Source organism: Mugil cephalus, chromosome 17 (assembly GCF_022458985.1).
Source record: "Mugil cephalus isolate CIBA_MC_2020 chromosome 17, CIBA_Mcephalus_1.1, whole genome shotgun sequence".
Lineage (NCBI taxonomy): Eukaryota > Metazoa > Chordata > Actinopteri > Mugiliformes > Mugilidae > Mugil > Mugil cephalus.
The window spans coordinates 22,681,494-22,701,889 of NC_061786.1; the positions used below are offsets into that span (position 1 = coordinate 22,681,494).

General features: G+C 38.9%; 1 protein-coding gene across 2 annotated transcripts in view; it reads left to right on the plus strand.

Annotated features, from left to right (window-relative positions):
* The first annotated feature begins 5,241 nt into the window (after positions 1-5,241).
* Positions 5,242-20,396, plus strand: part of kcnh5b (potassium voltage-gated channel, subfamily H (eag-related), member 5b) — a 115,220-nt gene continuing 100,065 nt past the window's right edge. The window contains exons 1-3 of one of the 2 annotated variants that reach the window (XM_047610376.1): positions 5,242-5,493; positions 16,559-16,682; positions 18,775-18,881. In XM_047610376.1, the coding sequence (XP_047466332.1) occupies positions 5,421-5,493; positions 16,559-16,682; positions 18,775-18,881 (304 nt within the window). In that variant the 5' untranslated portion in view covers positions 5,242-5,420. Of the gene's footprint in view, positions 5,494-6,770; positions 7,296-16,558; positions 16,683-18,774; positions 18,882-20,396 lie in introns of those variants that run through there. The other variant, XM_047610377.1, reaches the window with a different exon arrangement.

The following is a 20,396-nucleotide window of genomic DNA, read 5'->3' on the forward strand; positions in this document are numbered from 1 at the left end:
ACATCAGACATTTCAAATCACAGACTTTTATGATGCAGTTTATCTACCTGCCTATAACCTACAGATGATAATTCATTAAATATTTATCATGTTTTTGATTTATTTCATGTTCAGAATTTTCATGTGCTGCTTATTCTTCACAAGTTCTGAAATTTAATATCAGTTATCTGAGGGTTTTATGCCCTAATATCAGAGTATTACATGATTCATATTCCTAAATAAATTTGCGAGTGAACGGCACATCAGATGGTTGTTGGGTTGATGGAGGCCCAACGCTGCATCTTCTGCCCCCTAACAAGTTAATTTGGCTCTTTATTTATTATTGAACTCCTCATCCAATCAGAGTAATGGAGCTTCTTTTATTGACCAGAACAGTAACGTAGGCCTCCGGCTGGTCCCCTGACTCAGCAGACCGGGCCCGTCCATCCCGGAGGGAACCCATTTACCAGCAGGTCCCTGGGCTCCGCTGTTCCCATCTTCCTTCAGCCACGTTCTTAAAGGGCGACCACAGGTTATGTGGTTCGGTGCTTGGGTGGATTTTTTGGGTGCAGAGTCACGCAGGAATCCGAACTAATTAATTTTGAGATCAATAAGAGAGGATGCAGCGATCCCTCTCTCCAGATGTTCAGCATCGATCGGTTCGGGCGCATCGGCTCGATACTTCCATCCTCGCGTCTTCCCACTTTTCCCAAATGAGGTGTGAGTGTCGTTTGATCTCCTCCGGGTGACGTTTCCTCGTTTCTATAAAATAATCGGTCAGGACAGAAATAACTAATGCTCAGACTTGAAGCTGCACAAAAAAACCCAACGTCTCTGTTTTCCAGGAGTTGCTTTGCATGCGTCCATAAATAGCTTCTACGGCCGCCAGACTCACTCTGAGGTCGGTGGCTGTGAGCTCCAGTTCCACATGAGTGATGCTGGGCCTCCCTGCTGAATGCTGATTGGGCATAATTGGGGGGTTAGTGATGCGATGTAATTAGAGTGATTACAGTCATCGGGTCCCTGTGAAGACTCTCCTCCCGGTCCAGTATGGTCGGTCCGAGCACTTCAGCGGAGACGCGGGAATATGCCGCACTCCAGATCACGTGTTTTTAATGTGTCTGAGCAGAAAGATGGAAAAAGATTAAAGAACTCAAATATAACAAAAAAAAATACCGTATTGGCCCGAATATGAGACAACTCTGATTATAAGAAAATCCCCCTTTTGATGACCTTGCAGCGTTAATTGCATTAATCATCTTCACTCCGTTGTTTGCTAACTTGCTTTTGCTCCAAACAATCTTGTTTAGGTTTTGGTTTTCCATCTTCCTGCAGGTCATCAGCTGTTCACTCAGGACTAGATTTAGACTTAGACTTAGGTTTATCTGGGGACCTCTGGTAATTCGTAATAATGCTGGAGTTTGTCTTAATCTACTGCGAATCAGCCATGTCCATAAACCCTAAACCCTAAACTCTAAACCCTAAACCTTAAGTAAATTACCTGAACCATAACACCTCTAATCTGGTGTGAATCCTGATTTAAGGGCGACTTTTTAAGCCTGTAGTTTGATTTGCCTCTTGTCTCTTAAAAATTATGAAGAATGTGCTATAAATCCTACTGCCTGTTTATAGGAATGAAATTATTAAAACAATAATTAATGTGTTCATCGGCAAAGGTCTGATTTAAATAACGACAGGTCGTTGGTAATAAATAGTATCAAAAATATGTTTTTATTATCCATTATAGTTTGCAAAGCGGTTAGAAATATCTCACCCAGTGGAATGAGGGGAAAGTAGCAGAGCCACAGCAACAGAATGTAAATTAGAGTAAAACAGAGTTTGTTTATCTCATGTGAATGAACCACATGAAACACAGACATAGGGACTAATATCTGAATCACAGGACGTCCCAGGTGAAACTAATCCTGTGTGAACAGGGCTTTTGTCTTTAAAAGGAGAGCAGGACGTCCTGAGTAATGGACCAGAACATGTTTAACCCAACCAAAAACACACCAACTCGTATGTCTGTCTTTGTGAGGACCCTGAAGCTTGGTTCATACGCCTGCGACAGGACGCTATGCTAAGCTACAAAGACCAGAACACTTCTTTTTATGAATCAGGGTGTAAAGCTTCTGATGTTAAGTTTTGAACCTGGATGTCACAACGCGACAAAATGAGGAGACTAAGTCTGGGTTTTATCTGGTACCGGAGTCAAACAGCTACTTTTGAAACGAATGAAAGAATGAAAACAGTCCAAAAACTGTCTTTTTTATTTTTAAGGCATTTAGTGACTTGAACAGAAGTAAACTTAGAAAGTAAACTTCAGACCTGGAAGCTGTCACATGGAGGTAAATTTGTGTTCACTCGTTTTTGGAGCCTCGAGTGGACGTTAGAGGAACTGCAGCTTGACAAACTTAATTTGTCATTTGTCAGATTATTTTTTAAAACACTTGTACGTATGTGTGTGAACCAAGAAAACAAAACACAGGCTGTGTCTGGAGCTGATGACCACAAACTCTAGTGGGTCTGAACAAGAACAGACGTCTGTCGGGATTCACTTGTTGTTACAGGCTGGAACTCTAGTGGACATTAGAGGAACTGCTAGTCTATGATAATGCAAAAAAAAGTGCAGATTAAAACTTTCTCCCCGTTTCTGATTTGATGCTGATTGACCGTGTGAAAACCCGAGACATAGATGGTTTTAATTTGATATAAAAAAACATATTAGCTGATACTACTCTCGATTATTATTTCCTTCTGTGAACTTTTGGTTTAGAAAAAGTCGGATTTGTGGCGTCTTGTGAACAACAGAAAATTTACTGAGTTTCCAAACAAGATATAAGAGCTTGTGTAAGTAAACAAAAAGGAAATTAGTCACTGGATCGTTACTATCACTACTCTGCTGAGACACAAAATAAATGTGGTGGCGTTTTGGGACACTTGTTAGCAGACGTCGGCCCCATTAATCTTTACATGCTAATACGTGTCCCTGAAGGAGGGTAGCAACACAACTCAGTGCTATTTAGCCACTAGACTCTTCAATGAGGTTTAATCTGCTGACTATGGGAAGCTCTTTATCTAATGGATGTGGTTAGCTTAGCTTAGCTTAGCTTAGCATAGAGACCAAAGGTGAGAGTTTTCACTACAGGTTATTTGTTCTTCTTTAACTTGAGTGAAACTACTTATAAACTGTAACTATAGTCTGTGTTAATAGTAAATAAATGGTTAAACTATTGGAAATTGTCAAATTAAGCTAAAGGTATGTTTGCAAACTGAAAATGTGGAAATTGAAAGTTTCTACAAAGTTAAGTTTCTTGATATTTTTATTGATCATAAGCTCATCTAGAAACTTTATATCAGATATTTGTGCTCCAAAGTATCAGGAAGTGTTGGAATATTGAGTAAAATTAAACGTTTTTTAGATCGGAAATTACTTATTGATCCATATCTGTCCCATTCTGATGAGGTATGAGCATAAATACATATAAAAGCACTTTACAAAAAACAAGTAATAAGGATGGTTCATCATGCTACGTACCTTACTCATACAAATCCTTTGCTCTTATTTTAAAGCTCTGGGAACTGGTTAAATTCAAAATGGATCGGATTTAGTTTAAAACCTGGAATCGGTTGTTAACAAGCAACAAATATTGTTCATGATCAGAGAAGAAACGTAGAATTTAAAAAAGAATCGTATTTTTAAACATTCAGCTCTGAAACGTACATGCATCTCTGTTTGTGGTGTAAAATGGTGGAATAATTCTTATTTTATTTAGTTAGTATGTTTATTATCAGGACTATTTTATGTTAAAGGTAAATGCTTTAATTTTCTAAGATTGTGTGAATGTCGTGAGTTACGTATGTTATCATGGTGTCATTTTTTTGACAACTGAACACATTGTATTAATTTGCTGATCAGTTCTCAGAGATTGATTTTATTGACTATTGAACATTTATCGATGACTACTATTACAACCTGACAACTCAAACATGTTCTATAAATCTATATAATCCATCAATAAACTCAAGGAATTGAAAGCTTTTATACGACAGTGGTTTCACGTTGATCTGCAGCAGATTATTAAATGATAAATTTATTAGCCACTAGTTTATCAATCTTCTAATCAGTTCAGCTTCTCCAATGTGAGATTTTACATATTTTTCTCTCTTTAAAACAGATTTTACTCTGGATCATAGATGATTATGACTGATTACTATATTTTCCAGTATTTTCCAGACTCATAACAAGCAGTTAGTGAGAAAATAATCAGGAGATGAATGATCATTAAAATCATAATTAACAAATAAATAGCAGCTGTAAGGACCCTGTTGTTATTGGTTCAAATGTAAATGGTTCATTAATATCTAATTAAACATTATAATTGGCCTTGTTTTAGAAATCAAATGTGCTGATATTATACATTTTATATCACCACATATCTTCAGATCCATATTAACTGTGTACTATGTAGTGTAATTTTAACTAAACTTTGTGTATCTTTTATCATACTTTATATACTTGTATATATATATATTTTAATAAACTTTTATATAGCATAGTTGCTATTAGTGAAATCTGTTTTAATGTCAATAAAAAACATAATATGCTGCAAAAACTTGTGTCTTTTCTTGTTTTCTGAAAACTATCAGATATAAAGTAGGAAGTTATGCTATTAGTCTAACGATATACCTCTATACATTTCACAATACTTATAGTTTTAGCCTATAGCCTAGTAGCATAATTGGGTCACATTTTTGACTGTTATCAATAAAAATATGATGTGCTACTAATTTTTTTTCTTGTTTTCTGAAAACGTTAGGCATTTTAATTACGATATACCTTTAATGTTATGTTACTTTTCACACTTTTTCTGCAGTAGCTATATATTGTTTGTTTTATATATGTTGATGTTTTTTTTTACTTCGTATATTCCCATAAATACTATTGTTGTACTTATATTACGCTTTATACAATCGACCTCATTTTACGCTCATGTTTTACCCCATTTTTCTGACTGCAACTCCTCCTCTCTGTGTAATGATGCTACTGGAGAGTGAATTTCTCTCTGGAGAGATAAAGTATCTATCTATCTATCTATCTATCTATCTATCTATCTATCTATCTATCTATCTATCTTATATTATATCTTATATTATATATTACATTATATCTTATATATTATATTACAGTAAGGAGTGTGCGCCCGTGTTGTTCTGGGGACGCGGGGCTCTGGCTGCAGACACGCATGCGTCCTGGGGGCTCCGGGGCGGCAGCTGGATGCAGCAGCGCCGCCGCCTCCGTGGCTCAGTGCGCCCTGAGCAGCCAGAGCGCACGGTTACAATGAGCTTCTCCATCGGTCCGACCGAGAGCCAGCGACCGTACCGAGCTCCGAGCAGCAGCGACCCCGCCACCGACACCAGCTCCGCCCGCCCACAGCAGGATGCCCGGGGGAAAGAGAGGGCTTGTGGCACCGCAGAACACTTTTCTGGAGAACATCGTCCGGCGTTCAAGTGGTGAGTCTGCGCGTCCGAGAGAGACGGATTGAGGCTGTTGTATTTTTTTTTTTTTTTTTTTTGGGAGGGGGGAGACCCGGACTTTACTGGAATACCGAGCGAGCAGGCTCAGGTTTGGAGAATAAATCACTTTTCACCCGGAGTTCACTCCTTCTATGAAGATTCACCAACTAGAAAAGATGATACGCGCTGTTTAAACTGGTACAGGTGGTGTGTTTAAGAACCTGGAGATAAAAAGAGGAAAACAAAACGTTTTTTTTTTTTTTTTTTGTCATCGTTTACGCACCGTTGGCTTCACTTTTCTCCCTGAAACGATTTAAATGATTTTCTCTCACATCATTAGCTGAAGATTTGAAAGTTCAGTAAATCTGGAGGCATCCGATCATTAGTTGAACTTCTTCAGGGTTTTATTTCGGTAACTTGGCTCCATGAGGAGGAGGAGGAGGAGGAGGAGGAGGAGGAGGATACGCAGGTTGGGTTTTTGGTCATTATGTAAGACTGTGGAGCTGCGTTTGGTTTCTGGATGGGAAGTGAAAGAATGTTGGATGAGTGATAAATAAATAAGAGCTCATTGATGCCTCAGCAGTTATCACATCATTACTGCCTGCGCTGCTTTTTATCAGCTCCTCCTTTCTTTTTGTTTTCTCTGGACTTGGCACCGACCTCCTCCTCCTCCTCCTCCTCCTCTATTAGATTGATTGATTTCTTTTATCTTAGCAGAAAAGGGAGCGCAGTAATTGGCTGGAATGAAAGTTGTGGATGGAGAGAAGACTTCATTAGGAAGGTGTTTCTGCCGTGTCTTTGGTTTTTATCTCAGGGAGAAGCTGCCATGATGTGGATGATGTTGAGTTTGGAAAATATCTTGATTTAAAAGCAGCAGCAGGAGCTGGATCTGCACGTTTCAGGTTTTGGATGTTTTCTATGATCCTGTTTGTCTTTCCTCCTGTGTGTGTGTGTGTGTTAATGTAGTTTTTAGCATCAGGTGGATATTGATGTGGTCTGTTCAGTGGTGGAGGGGCTTGATCATCATTTCCTTTGACCACATGGACACAATGAGCCTAAAACAGAAACGCTTTTCCAGGAGGAGGCCGACGACGTTTTGTTCGTCGCTGTAGTTTTGGATGTTGCCGGAGTCAGTGTCACTGAGGAGAAACCTGCACCCACCAGGACGGCAAACATCAATACCAGCTTCATTCTCTCACAGAGGAGGAGTTACAGGAGTTACAGGACTTAAACCATCTGCAGGACCAGTATCTGGACGTCCTCTAGCCCGAACTTCACTTAATTGGTCAGAATATTATTCGTTTTTAGTGCAAATAATTCATTTTTTTGTATAGTGACAGAACAATTAAGGCCTCTTCCACTAGAGGGCAGAAGGTGGATAATCAACCTGTCTATCTACCTGCTGCCATTCAAACAACAGAATAAGTCACGATGGTGGAGTGAGACAGGACGGATAAAGACTGGAAAAGAAAAACGTGCTCAGTCTGAGCTGGGTTCTTTACTTTTGGTGCAGAGTTGGTGCTTCCAAGAAAACTTAAACGCCACCTCCAGAAAAAAAAACAACATCCCTGCGTGAACAGACTGAGGAAGATGAATGAGAGAGTTAAAACATCCACACACGGAGAGGATGAAACCACCTGGATGGAAATCCGTCGTCGTGAAGGAGACGCACTGATGACGTGTCTGCAGACGTTGGAAGCTTTTGGAAAAGTTGTGCATCAGTGGAGAATTTACAGCAGCTCAGTGAATCTACGGATTTCAGGGGACATTAAACTAAACAGGCCCAGATTTAACAATGAGTGAGTAAACGGAAAGCAGACATTTTTATTTGGTGGTTATTTTCTAAGGTGAAATATTTGCCACAGCTCAAGAAAGTAGTTGGAGACACCAGAGAACAGCAGACGTGGTGCAGCCGGTTTGTTTTGGTCTTAATTTAATAGTTTAATTTTATTTTATTTTCCGTGTGCAGCTCTTTGGTCGACGCTATAAATAAACTGATAGACGACTACAGATTTCTGTAAACTAGTGATTATTTGTCAACCATCACAATAGAAACCTGTTAATAAGAGAATGGTTCCATGTTGATCTGCAGCAACTAGTTGATTTATTTAGTCATTAGTTGATTAGCAACTACTTTAATAATCAGCCGTTTAATTCCAGCTTCTACAGTGGAGATTCTCATAGTTTTCCAGCTTTTTGAAGGAAATTACGACTAATTACGACTTTATCTTTACAGACTCATCAGAATAATAATCAGAATGATCATCAAAATGATATATATGATATAAATATCTAAACTGCATCATTAAAGACCGTGCCATTAATGTAAACGGTTCATTAATAAACCATTTCTGTAAAATCTGCGGATTAAAGCAGTGACACGGATCACGACAGCAGTGGGACCGTGTTTTAAAGACGAATAAAAATCCTGAGGGTTTAAAGAATCTGACAGTTTCTGACAAGAGACTTGAACACACTCGTCCCTCGTGGCGACTTTCTGCTTTAATAACCAGAATAAAAACCAGCTCAGTCAGAACAGACTGAAGGAGTCAGACCCAGAGATGTGGCATAAACCTTTTAATTTGGTACCTTTTTTTCATCAGGTTGGTTTCCTGTTTTATTTTGTAATTATTTTTTTCTTTGCAGTTTAGTTTTTACTTCCTGTCTTTGTCTTTTCCCGCCCCTCTGATTAGACTCACCTGTCTGCTTGCTCCGCCCCTCTAATTAGACTCACCTGTCTGCTGCTCCGCCCCTCTAATTAGACTCACCTGTCTGCTGGTTCCGCCCCTCTGATTAGACTCACCTGTCTGCTTGCTCCGCCCCTCTGATTAGACTCACCTGTCTGCTTGCTCCGCCCCTCTGATTAGACTCACCTGTCTGCATGCCCCGCCCCTCTGATTGGACTCACCTGTCTGCTTGCTCCACCCCTCTGATTAGACTCACCTGTCTTCTTGTTCCGCCCCTCTGATTGGACTCACCTGTCTGCTGGCTCCGCCCCTCGTTGGTTTCACCTGTGTCTCATTAACTCATCTCTGTCCCGTCTTTCTCCTCGTTGTTTCCTTTTTACCTGCTGCCTCTGCAGCATCTTTCATTCTTTACGTTTGTGTGTCGTCATTTAATTAACTTTGAGTTTCTCGTCTGCCTTTTCTGAACCGTGCGTCTCGTGCTTTGTTCCTCGGTGACACTGATCTGCTCCTAATGACCATGTAGACTCTAGATGTGCTGCTTTCTCTCTGGTTATTGGAATAAATACGTTCTTTACACATACGTCTTGGCCTTGAAGATATTCCAGATGGCAGCTTTGTTGCTGTCATTCATCATTTTACTCCTCAGCTTCAGGCCTCAGTCGCTTGAACAGATCCAACGATGTAAAACTGCAAATGAATAAAACATAAGAAGTGATTTAAGTCTAAATTTGAACTCTAAATATCTGCTGACTGTCACAGCGGCGCTCCACGCTGTCATGTCTCATTTGTGCATTAAAGTACCACAGATAATAAAGAACATGATGATCCAGATCTAAGTGAACGTCGGGAAGTGGAACCGTAAAAAGCTTTACATCGCTCCGTCCTTATTTCAGGGGCCTTACAGATTTACTTTATGCTAAAATGTAAACAGTAAAGTTAAAGACATTGATGATCTAATGTGATCAAAGTCACCACCATGAGATCCAGCCTTTAAAGTTCTTCTTCGTTATCTTTATAATCGTCCTAATGAATCCTCTCACCTGAGACTTAAACTCAACATAAATACTGAACCTGATCAGATCCTTCTTCTTCATCCAGGGACAAACTCACTGGAGTATGTTTGTTCACGTCCCCATTGACTCCCAAACGTAGCTACGCTTCAGCTTTGGTCGGTTTGGTAGTAGCGTGTTTTCCAGCTGTTTCTTCTTCTCAGCAATTTTTGAATTGATTGTTTTGGATCAATAAACATGGAACACATCAGGGAGGTTAAGGATTTTTGGGTGAAACCTCATGACTCCTGCATGTTTAGATCGACCGTCGTGATGATCTGGATTTTTCGGTGACTGGAACCTTTTTGAATCCAGGTCTCAGGGTGAAAAAGATGAATATGGAGCCTGTGTGGTTTCTTTTTTTCATTCATGTGGACGGTTGATGTGCAGGCTCCGCCTCTTCTTCTTTTTTTGGCAGAACAGAAACAGTGCCACCAACAGGCTTGTAATATGTACTACAGCCTTTCTACAACTAGATGCATTTTTACAATGGATCCACCTTTACGGAGAAATTTTAGAAACGACACCAACGAAAACCAGAGGAAAGAAGATGAGACACAAACATTTCTACAACTTGTCTTTAATCAGTCGATCAAAAAAAATAATTATTGCCTTAATCCAACTTTAACTGGACAACTTAAGTGCATGTAAACACGTTACTCTGACTAAAATCAGAGTTCTCCTGATCTAAGACGCCCAGATGATGTGATTGGAAGTAGATTTTCTCCAGCATGTATACGCCTTAATCAGAGTTTAACTAGACAACACGTGTGCACATAATCCACAACTGCGCTGGTGTATGACCACAAAACAAAAACATCTAAGAAAGCTGGTTGCAGAAGAAGAAGGTAAACAGAGCCGCCTGAGGGATAGCGCCATCTATCTGCACCTATATGCGAATGAAAAATCTGAGCTATTATCCATCTTGTTTAAATGTCGATCTGCTGCATGAATGACTCCACTTGTTTATTATATATTAGGTCAAAATGAAAGGGGCCGTATTAACCTGCTGAAAAGATACACATCGCCACCTAGTGTAGAGGAGGAGGACATGTTCCCGTCAGTTATTTGATTTTCTCTGCTGCATGTAAACTAGGACAGGGGCCTCAGTCAGAAAGGTGAATTTTGAGCACAGCTCCATTAAGCTGCATGTGAACACACTGAGTGAAAGTTTGGCTTTAATTTCAGTGCACGAGTAGAAATGGTTTGGTCCTGAAATGAGCTTTAACTCAGTTCAGATCCTAGTTTTCTTTGAGCCTTTGAGTCGACTGGATCCTCGGGGCCCCTCCATGATACTGGACTAACTTCTAACCTGCTGTGTGTGTGATAATGTGATAATGTGTGTGATAATGTGATAATGTGTGTGGTTGAGTGTGTGGGTCTTTACGTGGGGTTGGTTTTTATTATTTTAAGTTTTTATTTTGTGTGAAGGAATTTGCGATGCATCTTGTATGAAAAGTGCTGTATGAATGAAGTTTGATTTGGTTTAATATTAGCACTTTATCCAACCTTGTTGTGATGAATTTGAACAGACGAGTGTTGAGCCAGTTTTCCTCCCGGGTGATGTAGTTTATGTAACATTATGAATTGATGGAAGAAAGTGACTGCTTGTGAGTATCGACCCATTTAAACCCCTGGATGACGTCTCTGTGGCTCCTGGGTAGATCCTCGTTTTGCCCTTTTGGAAACCGACTCTGTTGAAGCAGCTCCAGTCTTGCAGTGTGGATTAGTTTAGGTTTGAGTGTAAAAGGTCTCACGCATCTGAATCAGAGCATTAAAGAGAACAACAGAACTTCCCTGTGTTGGTATTCAGCCGCGGTGGTCGGAGCTCGTCTGGGTTGTGATGAAAGACGAGAGCAAGAAAGGTCGAGTTGATTTAGCCTCCGTCAGCTCTTTAATTTCAAAGGACGCCCACGAGGCTTAAGACAAGAGGCTGAGACGTTTCCTAAAGTAAATGTTTGCAGAGGAGAGAGGAGCTGATGATGATGTTCTAGGTTGTTCTGTTACCGTGTCGCATATTACCCACAATGCACCATGGCTTTCTGAAAAAGAGAGGTCAGCTGCATCAGGTGCAAAAGACTTGGATTAAGAAGCTGAACTGTGGTGATAAAAGTAGAATAAAATCTCTTGTTGTGTTGTTAGAGTGTTACACTGTTTTATGTCAAGGGATGAAATTAGCATCTCTGCTATAATCCAGCATGTTTACAAACACTGTGTTTGTTGCATCGTCCCTTTCAAATAAATAAACAAATAAATTGTTAAATAAATGTCATGGATGTTTAATTAAATGAAAAAGCTCATAAAATAGAAGAACGGATATTCAGACACTCACAAACGTTTCCACGACAACTTAAAGATGGAATCAATATGATTCAGTTTGTAGTTCTTCCTAGCATAATCAGCTAATTAGTTTGTCATAGCTTCTTAGCCTAGCCAGCTAATAGTAGCTCTTCTTAGCCTAGCCAGCTAATAGTAGCTCTTCCTAGCCTCTCAGCTAATAGTAACTCTTCTTAGCGTCTCAGCTAATAGTAGCTCTTCCTAGCGTCTCAGCTAATAGTAGCTCTTCCTAGCCTCTCAGCTAATACTAGCTCTTCCTAGCCTAAATTGAAAATAAAATAGATCCAGTATTATCTAGTAAAATAAAATAGAAAATGCTGTAAGCAAAAAATTATGAAGCAGAATTATCTTATGAACAGAAACATGTGTCCAAGGTGACCCGGTTGTTTCCTAGCTTCTAGCCTCCAGCTAACGGCTCTTAGCATTCAAACAAGTCTTCTCCTCAACTAGAGAATCGACGCCAGTTTTATTTGAAGTTATTGTTCAGATAAGATTCATTTTCCGTCAGCGTCTCTTGTCCTGTAGAAACGAAGCCTCTGGAGCTTATTTGGAGTCTTGTTCTGAATGCAGTAATTATTTAGCCTCATTGTTCTGTGTAGAACTTTACCTGTCCTCCTTCATGCAGATAATTAGCATCACGAAAGGTCACGGTGCAGACGGAGAACAGACTCGCTCGCTCTCAGCTGCCACGCGTGTCACTTCCTGCTATTTCTGCCGCCACACGATTATTGAAAGGCTTTTATTTTATTCATCTTTGGTGCTGGTTTTGTTTAAAATGATGGTGTGATGGGAGGTTTTCCTCTGACTGCTGCAGGAACGTTTTTATTACAGTTATTCTTCGTCTCATGCGTCGGATCAATGGAGCGTGGAGGGATTTACTCGTCAGTCTGTCTGAAAGAGCTGCTGACACAACCTCAGCAACTCATCCGTTTGAGTTTCTCTGCAGATTTTTTCATGGTCGCTTCCCCTCTAAACGCACTGTAAACATAAACTGTGGGAAACACTCCACCGCCGTCATATTTCTGGGCGTGCACACAGTCAAATGTGACCTTTTCATCTTAAAATTCACTCCAGATCATTTCTGGGAAGAGGACGAGGCTCTTTGAACGATCACCTGCCACAGTCACAGTCCAGTGTTCTGGGTTTTTCTTGCAGGTTTTAGCTCATTAATGTGCACAGGAGACTTAATGCTAGATGTGTGTTTTAAGCTTTTATGACTTTACACCTTCATTTTTAAAACTTCTTCTACCGTGAGCATTCATAGTTACCAGGGTTGTTTCGTGTAATTTAGGGAAATAATTGTTAATTAAGAAACATGCAAACATCGGAGCCTCCTCGGAGTCTTGCAGGATATCATTTATTTTTTAAAACTTATTTAGTGATATTCTTATCTTATATATTCTTCGTTTTGTTCTCTGTAGCTCCCAGTGATTTGATGATTACTTGCACATTCTACCTTTTTTCTTTTAATGCTGATTCTGCTACTTTTCAGCAAAAACCACTAAATATTGAACCTTTCAACCAGAGCTGCATAAATGAAAGTTTAATTCCCATAGAGGTGAATAACCTAAGAAAAGAGATATGCAAAGTGAACATACTTAGAAAGCTGGTAGTTTTTTCTGTCACACTTGAACTCCTGTACTCATCAAAGATTATTGGTGCAAAAAAGTTTTTTATTTTTAGATAATCTGCATAGTCGTTTTTCTTTATGGTCGTTCTTTTAATCAATCAGTATAAAGAAGTATTTTATATCTTGGTCTGATCCTGACTTGACGGCACTAGTTGACAGATTTGTTGCTAATTATTACTTAAAACCGTCGGTATTGTTCTCCCTGATGACCGAGCTGTCACCATGCAGAATACATGACATGAATAATTAATAATCTCTGTGCTCGTTAAGGCCTAATGATGCTGATGATGATGATGATGCTGGTTTAAGGTGGAGGTTGATGGGAAGCTGAAGGATTATTGCGAGTGAATTTTAAAGGTGTGCAGGATCGTGATCAGTTCTGCAAATATTAACTTCATGAAATGAAATGAAACTCTTCTGCTTCTTCTGAAACCAGATCATTGATATCAGAGATGAAATAAGCAGATATATAACTGAGGAAACACATGAACTTCACCTCACTGTTGTGGTTCTGTTACCTCTTCTTTTGAAGATTATTAAACGTTAAAGGTAGGAGGAGTATTAGTTAAGATTTTTCCAGCTTTTATTTGAATGCAGTCATATTTTCTTCTCCTTATTTTCCCTGTGCACCGTTAGTTTCAGTTACATAGAACCTATACCAGCTCTAAAGCTAGCCTAGCCTAGCCTAGCCTAGCCGCTAGCTTTAATGAAGATGGATCTAAGCTCCTACTCAAAGTGAACCGGAGTTCAGAACAAAGAGCAATGTAATGAGTAAGAATAAGTAGATAATTATAGTAATAATACATGCACCATTGTAAAAAAAAATATATATAAGATATACATATAAAAATAGTATAAGTGAACTTGTGTTCCTGGTTGTTGCTCTATAATAAAGTTGAATATGAGGTATTATTGCACAGCGGGAAACATGATGAGTCCAGAGTCCAATAAATATATGAAGAAATATGAACAAGTACATGAAAAGAAAGTGAACATGAGTTATTGCACAATATCAGTATAAATATGGGCTATCCACACTCAGAGCTATGCTATGCTATGCTATGCTATGCTATGCTAGTATTAATGGAGTCATTTAAACAAACTGAAGGATCTTCACTCTCGTCCTGAGAGCAGACAGAGTCAGCGTCATGGGGGCGGAGCTTAAACACACCTGTGACAAACATGGCCGACCTTAAAGTCATTCATGGTGTTTCAGGATGTTTATGAATCAGTCGTAGTTCTGTCGTGTTGAACCTGTTGAACAGTAACGTTCAGAGAAACTTAATGAGCATAAAGACGCCGAAAAGACTCAAAACAGCCACAGAGAGACTGAAGCTGCTTCATTTCTTCATCCAATAAAAGGAATAAAATCAGCGCAATCGTTCCTCAGTGATTCTGAACCTGGATGTTTGACAGAAACATGAACAGCAGAACTATTAAGCCTCGTTTCCTCTGGAAATTAAATAGAGACTAAATAGACTCTTAACTTGTTGGTGTCTCTGACTCCGTCCACGTTGAGGAGGACGACACCAGGTAATTTATGTTTAAATCTCATAAAAAAAACATTTAGAAAAGATCTGAAAAAAGAGAAAACATGTAGATGTTAAGAGGAACAGAGATCTTTAAAAAGGAAAGAATCCAAATCAAAATGTACATTTAGAAATATAATGAAACATGTCGTTTGATTGTGTTGTTTTGTTTGTGTCTTTGGAACTAAAATAGAAACGTGAACGTCACTATCGGCTGATTCCTTTTTTATTTTCATTTTATGTTATTATTCTTGTTATTTTTGCTGCTTGTTGTGTTGTTGTTTGTAAATTGATTGTTGGGGTAAAGGAGCAGATAATATCAGATTCTTCTTCTTTCTGCTCCTTTTATTCAGATCTGGGAACGTTTGTGTTTATATTGTTTTGTTTTAATCAGTGAATGAAATAAGAAGAAAAACTAAAACTAAACGACGTAGAAGGAGTTCTATGTTTTACCTGTGAGAAGGTTCAGCAGATCTATGAATGCATCCTTTTATTTTTAGGTGAAGTTAGAAATGTACTACACACTTCACCGTTTAAGCCTCGGTTTAAAAAAGGAAACGTCTCTAAAAGGTCAAAGAGTTTCACGCCTCAGAATCATCCACAGACTTTCTGCTGAAAATCCAGATCAGTAATTGGAGCATTAATGTGGAGATGATTCAAACCGTTCATCTTACTCAGCTCTTTGTTCCAAACGTCCTGCAGGAGGTTTCTCAGCACATTTACTTTCTTTAGAGGCTCAAACTGTTTCAACCTCCTCACACTCGTACTTCATCAGACTTTTATCCTCTTAACTAGACACATGTTGGTTTAGACGGGAAAAAGAAGCTAATTTAGTAATTTACTAACTTCTGTAAAATCTCATTTCTGATGTGATTCTGTTGGAAGAACCTGATCCATTTTACACCAAAAGACCTAAATCATTTTTTTGCAGCCTTCGTGCTATATATGTATATATATATGTAGCTCTTGAAAGTTTTCATAGCAGCAAGAATAAAAAAAGCAATAAGTAAATGTTGGCTCTGGATAATATAGACAGATGATCTATGTATATTATGGATAAAATGACCTTTACCCTGCGGCTCCAAGAGGAGAAAGGAGATGAATACTGAGGAAAATCTAATGTTCCTTTTTCATTTTGTTTTATTTCTTTATTTCTTTATTTATTTCTGCTGATGATGCTTTGTGTATGTTTAAAATAAAAAAAATAAAACCCAGGAGATATTAGTTGGTGTAAAAACACGACAGCATCATTTCATCTGATTCATTCTTCAGTAATAAAAGGACACAAAGAATAAAACCTCGTCAAATTTAACAGGTTAAACTTGTTTATTTATGATAAAGTTTAATAAAACATACAATTACTATCAATAGTAACAAACTATAACTTCACTAATTAACAAGAACTTGATTGAAGACGTTGAGACTTATTATTTGCAATTCTGCCTTTCTCCAGCCATGTTCAGACGATCAGTGACTTTATTATAAAACTGAGTGAAATAATCCCAGTGTCCACATACGAGGACATAATTTAGAGGTTAAACTCTAAGTTCACTCTGTATCTCTGTGGAGGATTCATTTGAACAGAAGTCAGAGTTAAATGTGGTTTATTCAAACTAAAATAACAGAAACAAGTCAGTTTAGTTTGTTGATTGTTGGATATTAGAGTAAATTGAACCTAAATCTGTTTAATCCTGACGTCTTGTCTGGATGAGGAGTGAAACTAAACGTCCGTACGGTTCCTCTCCAGAAGCTTTGCAGCCTTTTACCAGTTTGTCTTATCTGATGGCTTCATGTTGGTTTCTCTCTGTCTCTTCTGTCCGGTTTTACCAGAGACCAGCTTTCTCCTGGGAAACGCCCAGATCGTGGAGTGGCCTGTGGTTTACAGCAATGACGGATTCTGCAAACTGTCTGGCTTCCACCGGGCTGAGGTCATGCAGAAGAGCAGCACATGCAGGTAAATGAGCAGGGCTACCTGCCATGATTCAAAGGCTTTACAGAAACACACCTGTTAGCAGCACGGGGCATTCATGTGATGCTGGAATAATTGGAAAAAGAAGTTTCCTACTGGGAAAAGCCGAGTTAATGCCTCTAAAGGTCCCACAGAAGAGCAGGTTTATATGTTTTAGAGAAAGACTGAAAAAAACGACGTCTTTTTATGGCAGATTTGCTGTAGTTTACTGCAGACTCAACTAAATCTACCGTCCTGCTGCAGAAATCATCATTCCAATGCAACGAGGAGAAAGAAAAGACCAAAAACTGACGGTTGTTTCTTCCCTGATTCCTTCCTACTTTAATAATAAGTAAAACCACGCGGCGTCGTTCTCTGGAGACGTGTTCCTAACTTCATTCATCCTGCACACAGAGGTCCACCGCTGCAGAAAATACAGACATGAATAAAACTGCTTTAAGAGATGAAGAGGAAGAGGAAGCTGAAGCTGAAGCTGAAGATGAAGATGAGGATGAAGATGAAGATGAAGCTGAAGATGAAGATGAAGATGAAGATGAGGATGATGAAGAGGAAGATGAAGAGGAAGATGAAGATGAAGATGAAGATGAGGATGAGGATGAAGATGAAGATGAAGATGAAGATGAAGCTGAAGATGAGGATGAAGATGAAGATGAAGATGAGGAGGTCAGATTTTGGAGTGAATCCACGGGTGCAGCTGGAGGACGGCGTCTCACTCTCCTCACGATCTCAACGGTTTAAAATTTGACTCCAAAGGACGACTCCTCTCACATGTGACCGGGGGAGACGGCCTTCACCGGCCTGAAGCTACGAGGGGGGAGGGAATCACTCCCCCCTCCCTCCTCCCCCTCCTGCTCTGGGCTGAGGAGAACAGCGAGGCCGATAGAAGAAAAACTCAGATGTTAAATAAATAAAATATTAAATAAGTAAATAAAAAAAAATTAGTAAACAGACTAAAAAGGTAAAAATAATAAAAAAAATAAGTTAAATTCTGTTGAAAGTCGAACTGAAAAATATAAAATGATAAAATAAATAAAATTCATTTAAAAGCCTAAAAATACTAAAAATGAAAAGTTAAAATTAGTTAGACGTCAGACTAAAAAGATCAAATATTAAATAAATAAATAATAAATCATTAATAACAGACAAAAAATATAAAACATTTAATTAATTAATTAATTAATCAATTAATTTGATATAAATCAATTAAAAACCAGACTAAAAATGTATAAATAATAAAAAATAAGTAAAATTCAGTTAAAGGTCGGTCTAAAAAATATAAAATGATAAAAGAAATAAAATTCAATAAATGAGCAGACTAAAGGGGAAATAAAATTCTGTTAACTTTTCGTAATTAAAAGGCTGCTGCCTGAAGGCCTGAGAGTTAGATAAATAATCAACACCAAGACCATTAAGAGCTTTAAAAACCTTACAGAGGCATCACACGATGATTCGTTGAACAGGAAACATGTTTCTAATGAACTTATTTGTTGTTGAATTGTTGAATAAATGTCCAGTCGGCTGATTAGGGTGTTTCAGGGATTTGCAGCATCTTCTGTGCAGCTCTTCTCTTTCGTCATTAACACATTTATCGAGCAAAACTTGAACTGGAAAATCACCAGGAAACATTTTCACCCACTGACCGACTTTCATGTTGTTCCACATCCTTTAAACCAGCACCTCCTCCTTTCTAAATGACTTCTTCTTCTTCTTCTTCTTCTTCTTCTTCTCCTCCTCCTTCCTCTGTGAGTCTGTTAGCTCTGCAGCTGTTGGGGGTGGAGGGGGGTAAAGAAAGTAGACACTCGGGGTAATTATGTTAGTGCTCAGTCCTGTAAGGAATGATTCACTGATTAGAGCCGTGATGCCAGGAAACGAGTGCAGCTCGTCCTCCTCCACCGTTCAGCTCAGTTTGTGCTGCATCAGTTCGTTTGTTCTATAAAAACATGAACAGATAATGGAGACGTGAACCAGCTCCTGATTCACTGCGTCCAGGCCGGGGGGATGGGATGGGATGGGAGGGGGGTCAGGTCAGTATCGATCGCCGCTGTTTCTCATCTCGCTCGTTTCCTTTTTTCTCCAGTTTTATGTACGGAGAGCTGACGGACAAGAAGACCATCGACAAAGTCCGGCAGACGTTCGACAACTATGAGTCCAACTGCTTCGAGATCCTCCTCTACAGGAAGAACCGTGAGTCAGCGTCTAAATGAACTAAACATATTATTATTCATCTCACATTCAGGGATAAGACAGATTAAAACGTCATTTATTTCATTTAAAATGTGGAAATTAGAACTGAAGTTGTTGTCGTTGCACATGTTTGTGTACAGAGCAACAAAATGCACACAATCAGCCACAACATTAAGACCGCTGTCAGGAGAAATAAATGGTGGTTTGAAAGAAACAGGTGAGACTCAAACCTGAGCTTCTACTGCATTAACTCACACCGGCCAGCCACAACATTATGACCACTGACAGGAGGAGCGAATAACATTTAAACCGTCTTGTGATAATTCAGCGTTCCTGCTTTTCATTCATGTGGATGTTACTTACAGGGTTCATACGCAAGTATGGAAAAGGATAGAATTTGATTTGATGTATTTCCAGATCTAGAAATAAAATCAATGGAAAATGAAAACTGTGCATGGAAAAATATTAATGTTTCCAAGACACTGTTCAGTTTTCTAAAACAGAAACTTATGAATATTTAAAATAAATAAATGGATCAGTCTGTTATTTTTTTAGGGCAGCACAGATAAAATATTTGTGTGAGAGTCTCTACATGGATGATCACTATCTGATGGATGATTCATGTGCAACTTAACAATAAAAACATGCACTGAATATATCTGGGTTTAATCTTAATAATTTGTGTGTAAGTGCCTTTTGTTTATTTTGCACATTTAAAAAGGAGAACCAACTACTTAACAGGATAAAATAATCAACCACAATAAAATCAATAAAAGCAAAACAGTAAAATAAATACATGTAAAAGATAAAAACAGGCGACTCTCTCAGCCAAAAGTGTGAGCTTCATTATTTAGCTTCTGGAAATGATTTGGTGACATAACAGCATAAATATATATATATTCAGAATAATGAAAACAAATGATTAGTTCCATAATTTATTTACACGATTCACTAGATCCCAAACTGATCAAGTATCTGATGATCCACAGAGGCCCCTCCCCTCAAAGACCCCCCCCCCCACTCATTATTATGAGTGTGATGTTGTGTCTGATGTCTGATGGACGTACACATGGATTTAAGTTGAAACAGTCCCATTTACAGCGTGTCCACTGACAGCAGGATATTTACAGTAGAAAACTCGGTGTTAACTCCGGCCGGACGTCCGCTGTGACAGAATGATGGAGCGTTCCAGGACGAGCAGTAAACTCTGGATCAGCAGCGTTGGTGAAAAACACAACCAGCAAATGTTCCTGTCTCAGTCTCTGTGTCTGAAGACTGATCACCGATGAGGACGGGGCACGAGGCAGCAAAAAAAAAATAAATAAAAAATAAAATAAATAAATAAAAAAAGATCAATTTTTAAAATGGCTCAAGTTTTTTTTTAGTTTTTTTTGCTGACGAATCCGAAGCAGCGGGGCTTTCACGGAGGCCAGACACGAATTTAATAGTTGATGACTTGGAGCAAACTGTAGCCACGGTAACAGGCTCCGTGCAGCATTCTTGAACTTCCACTCT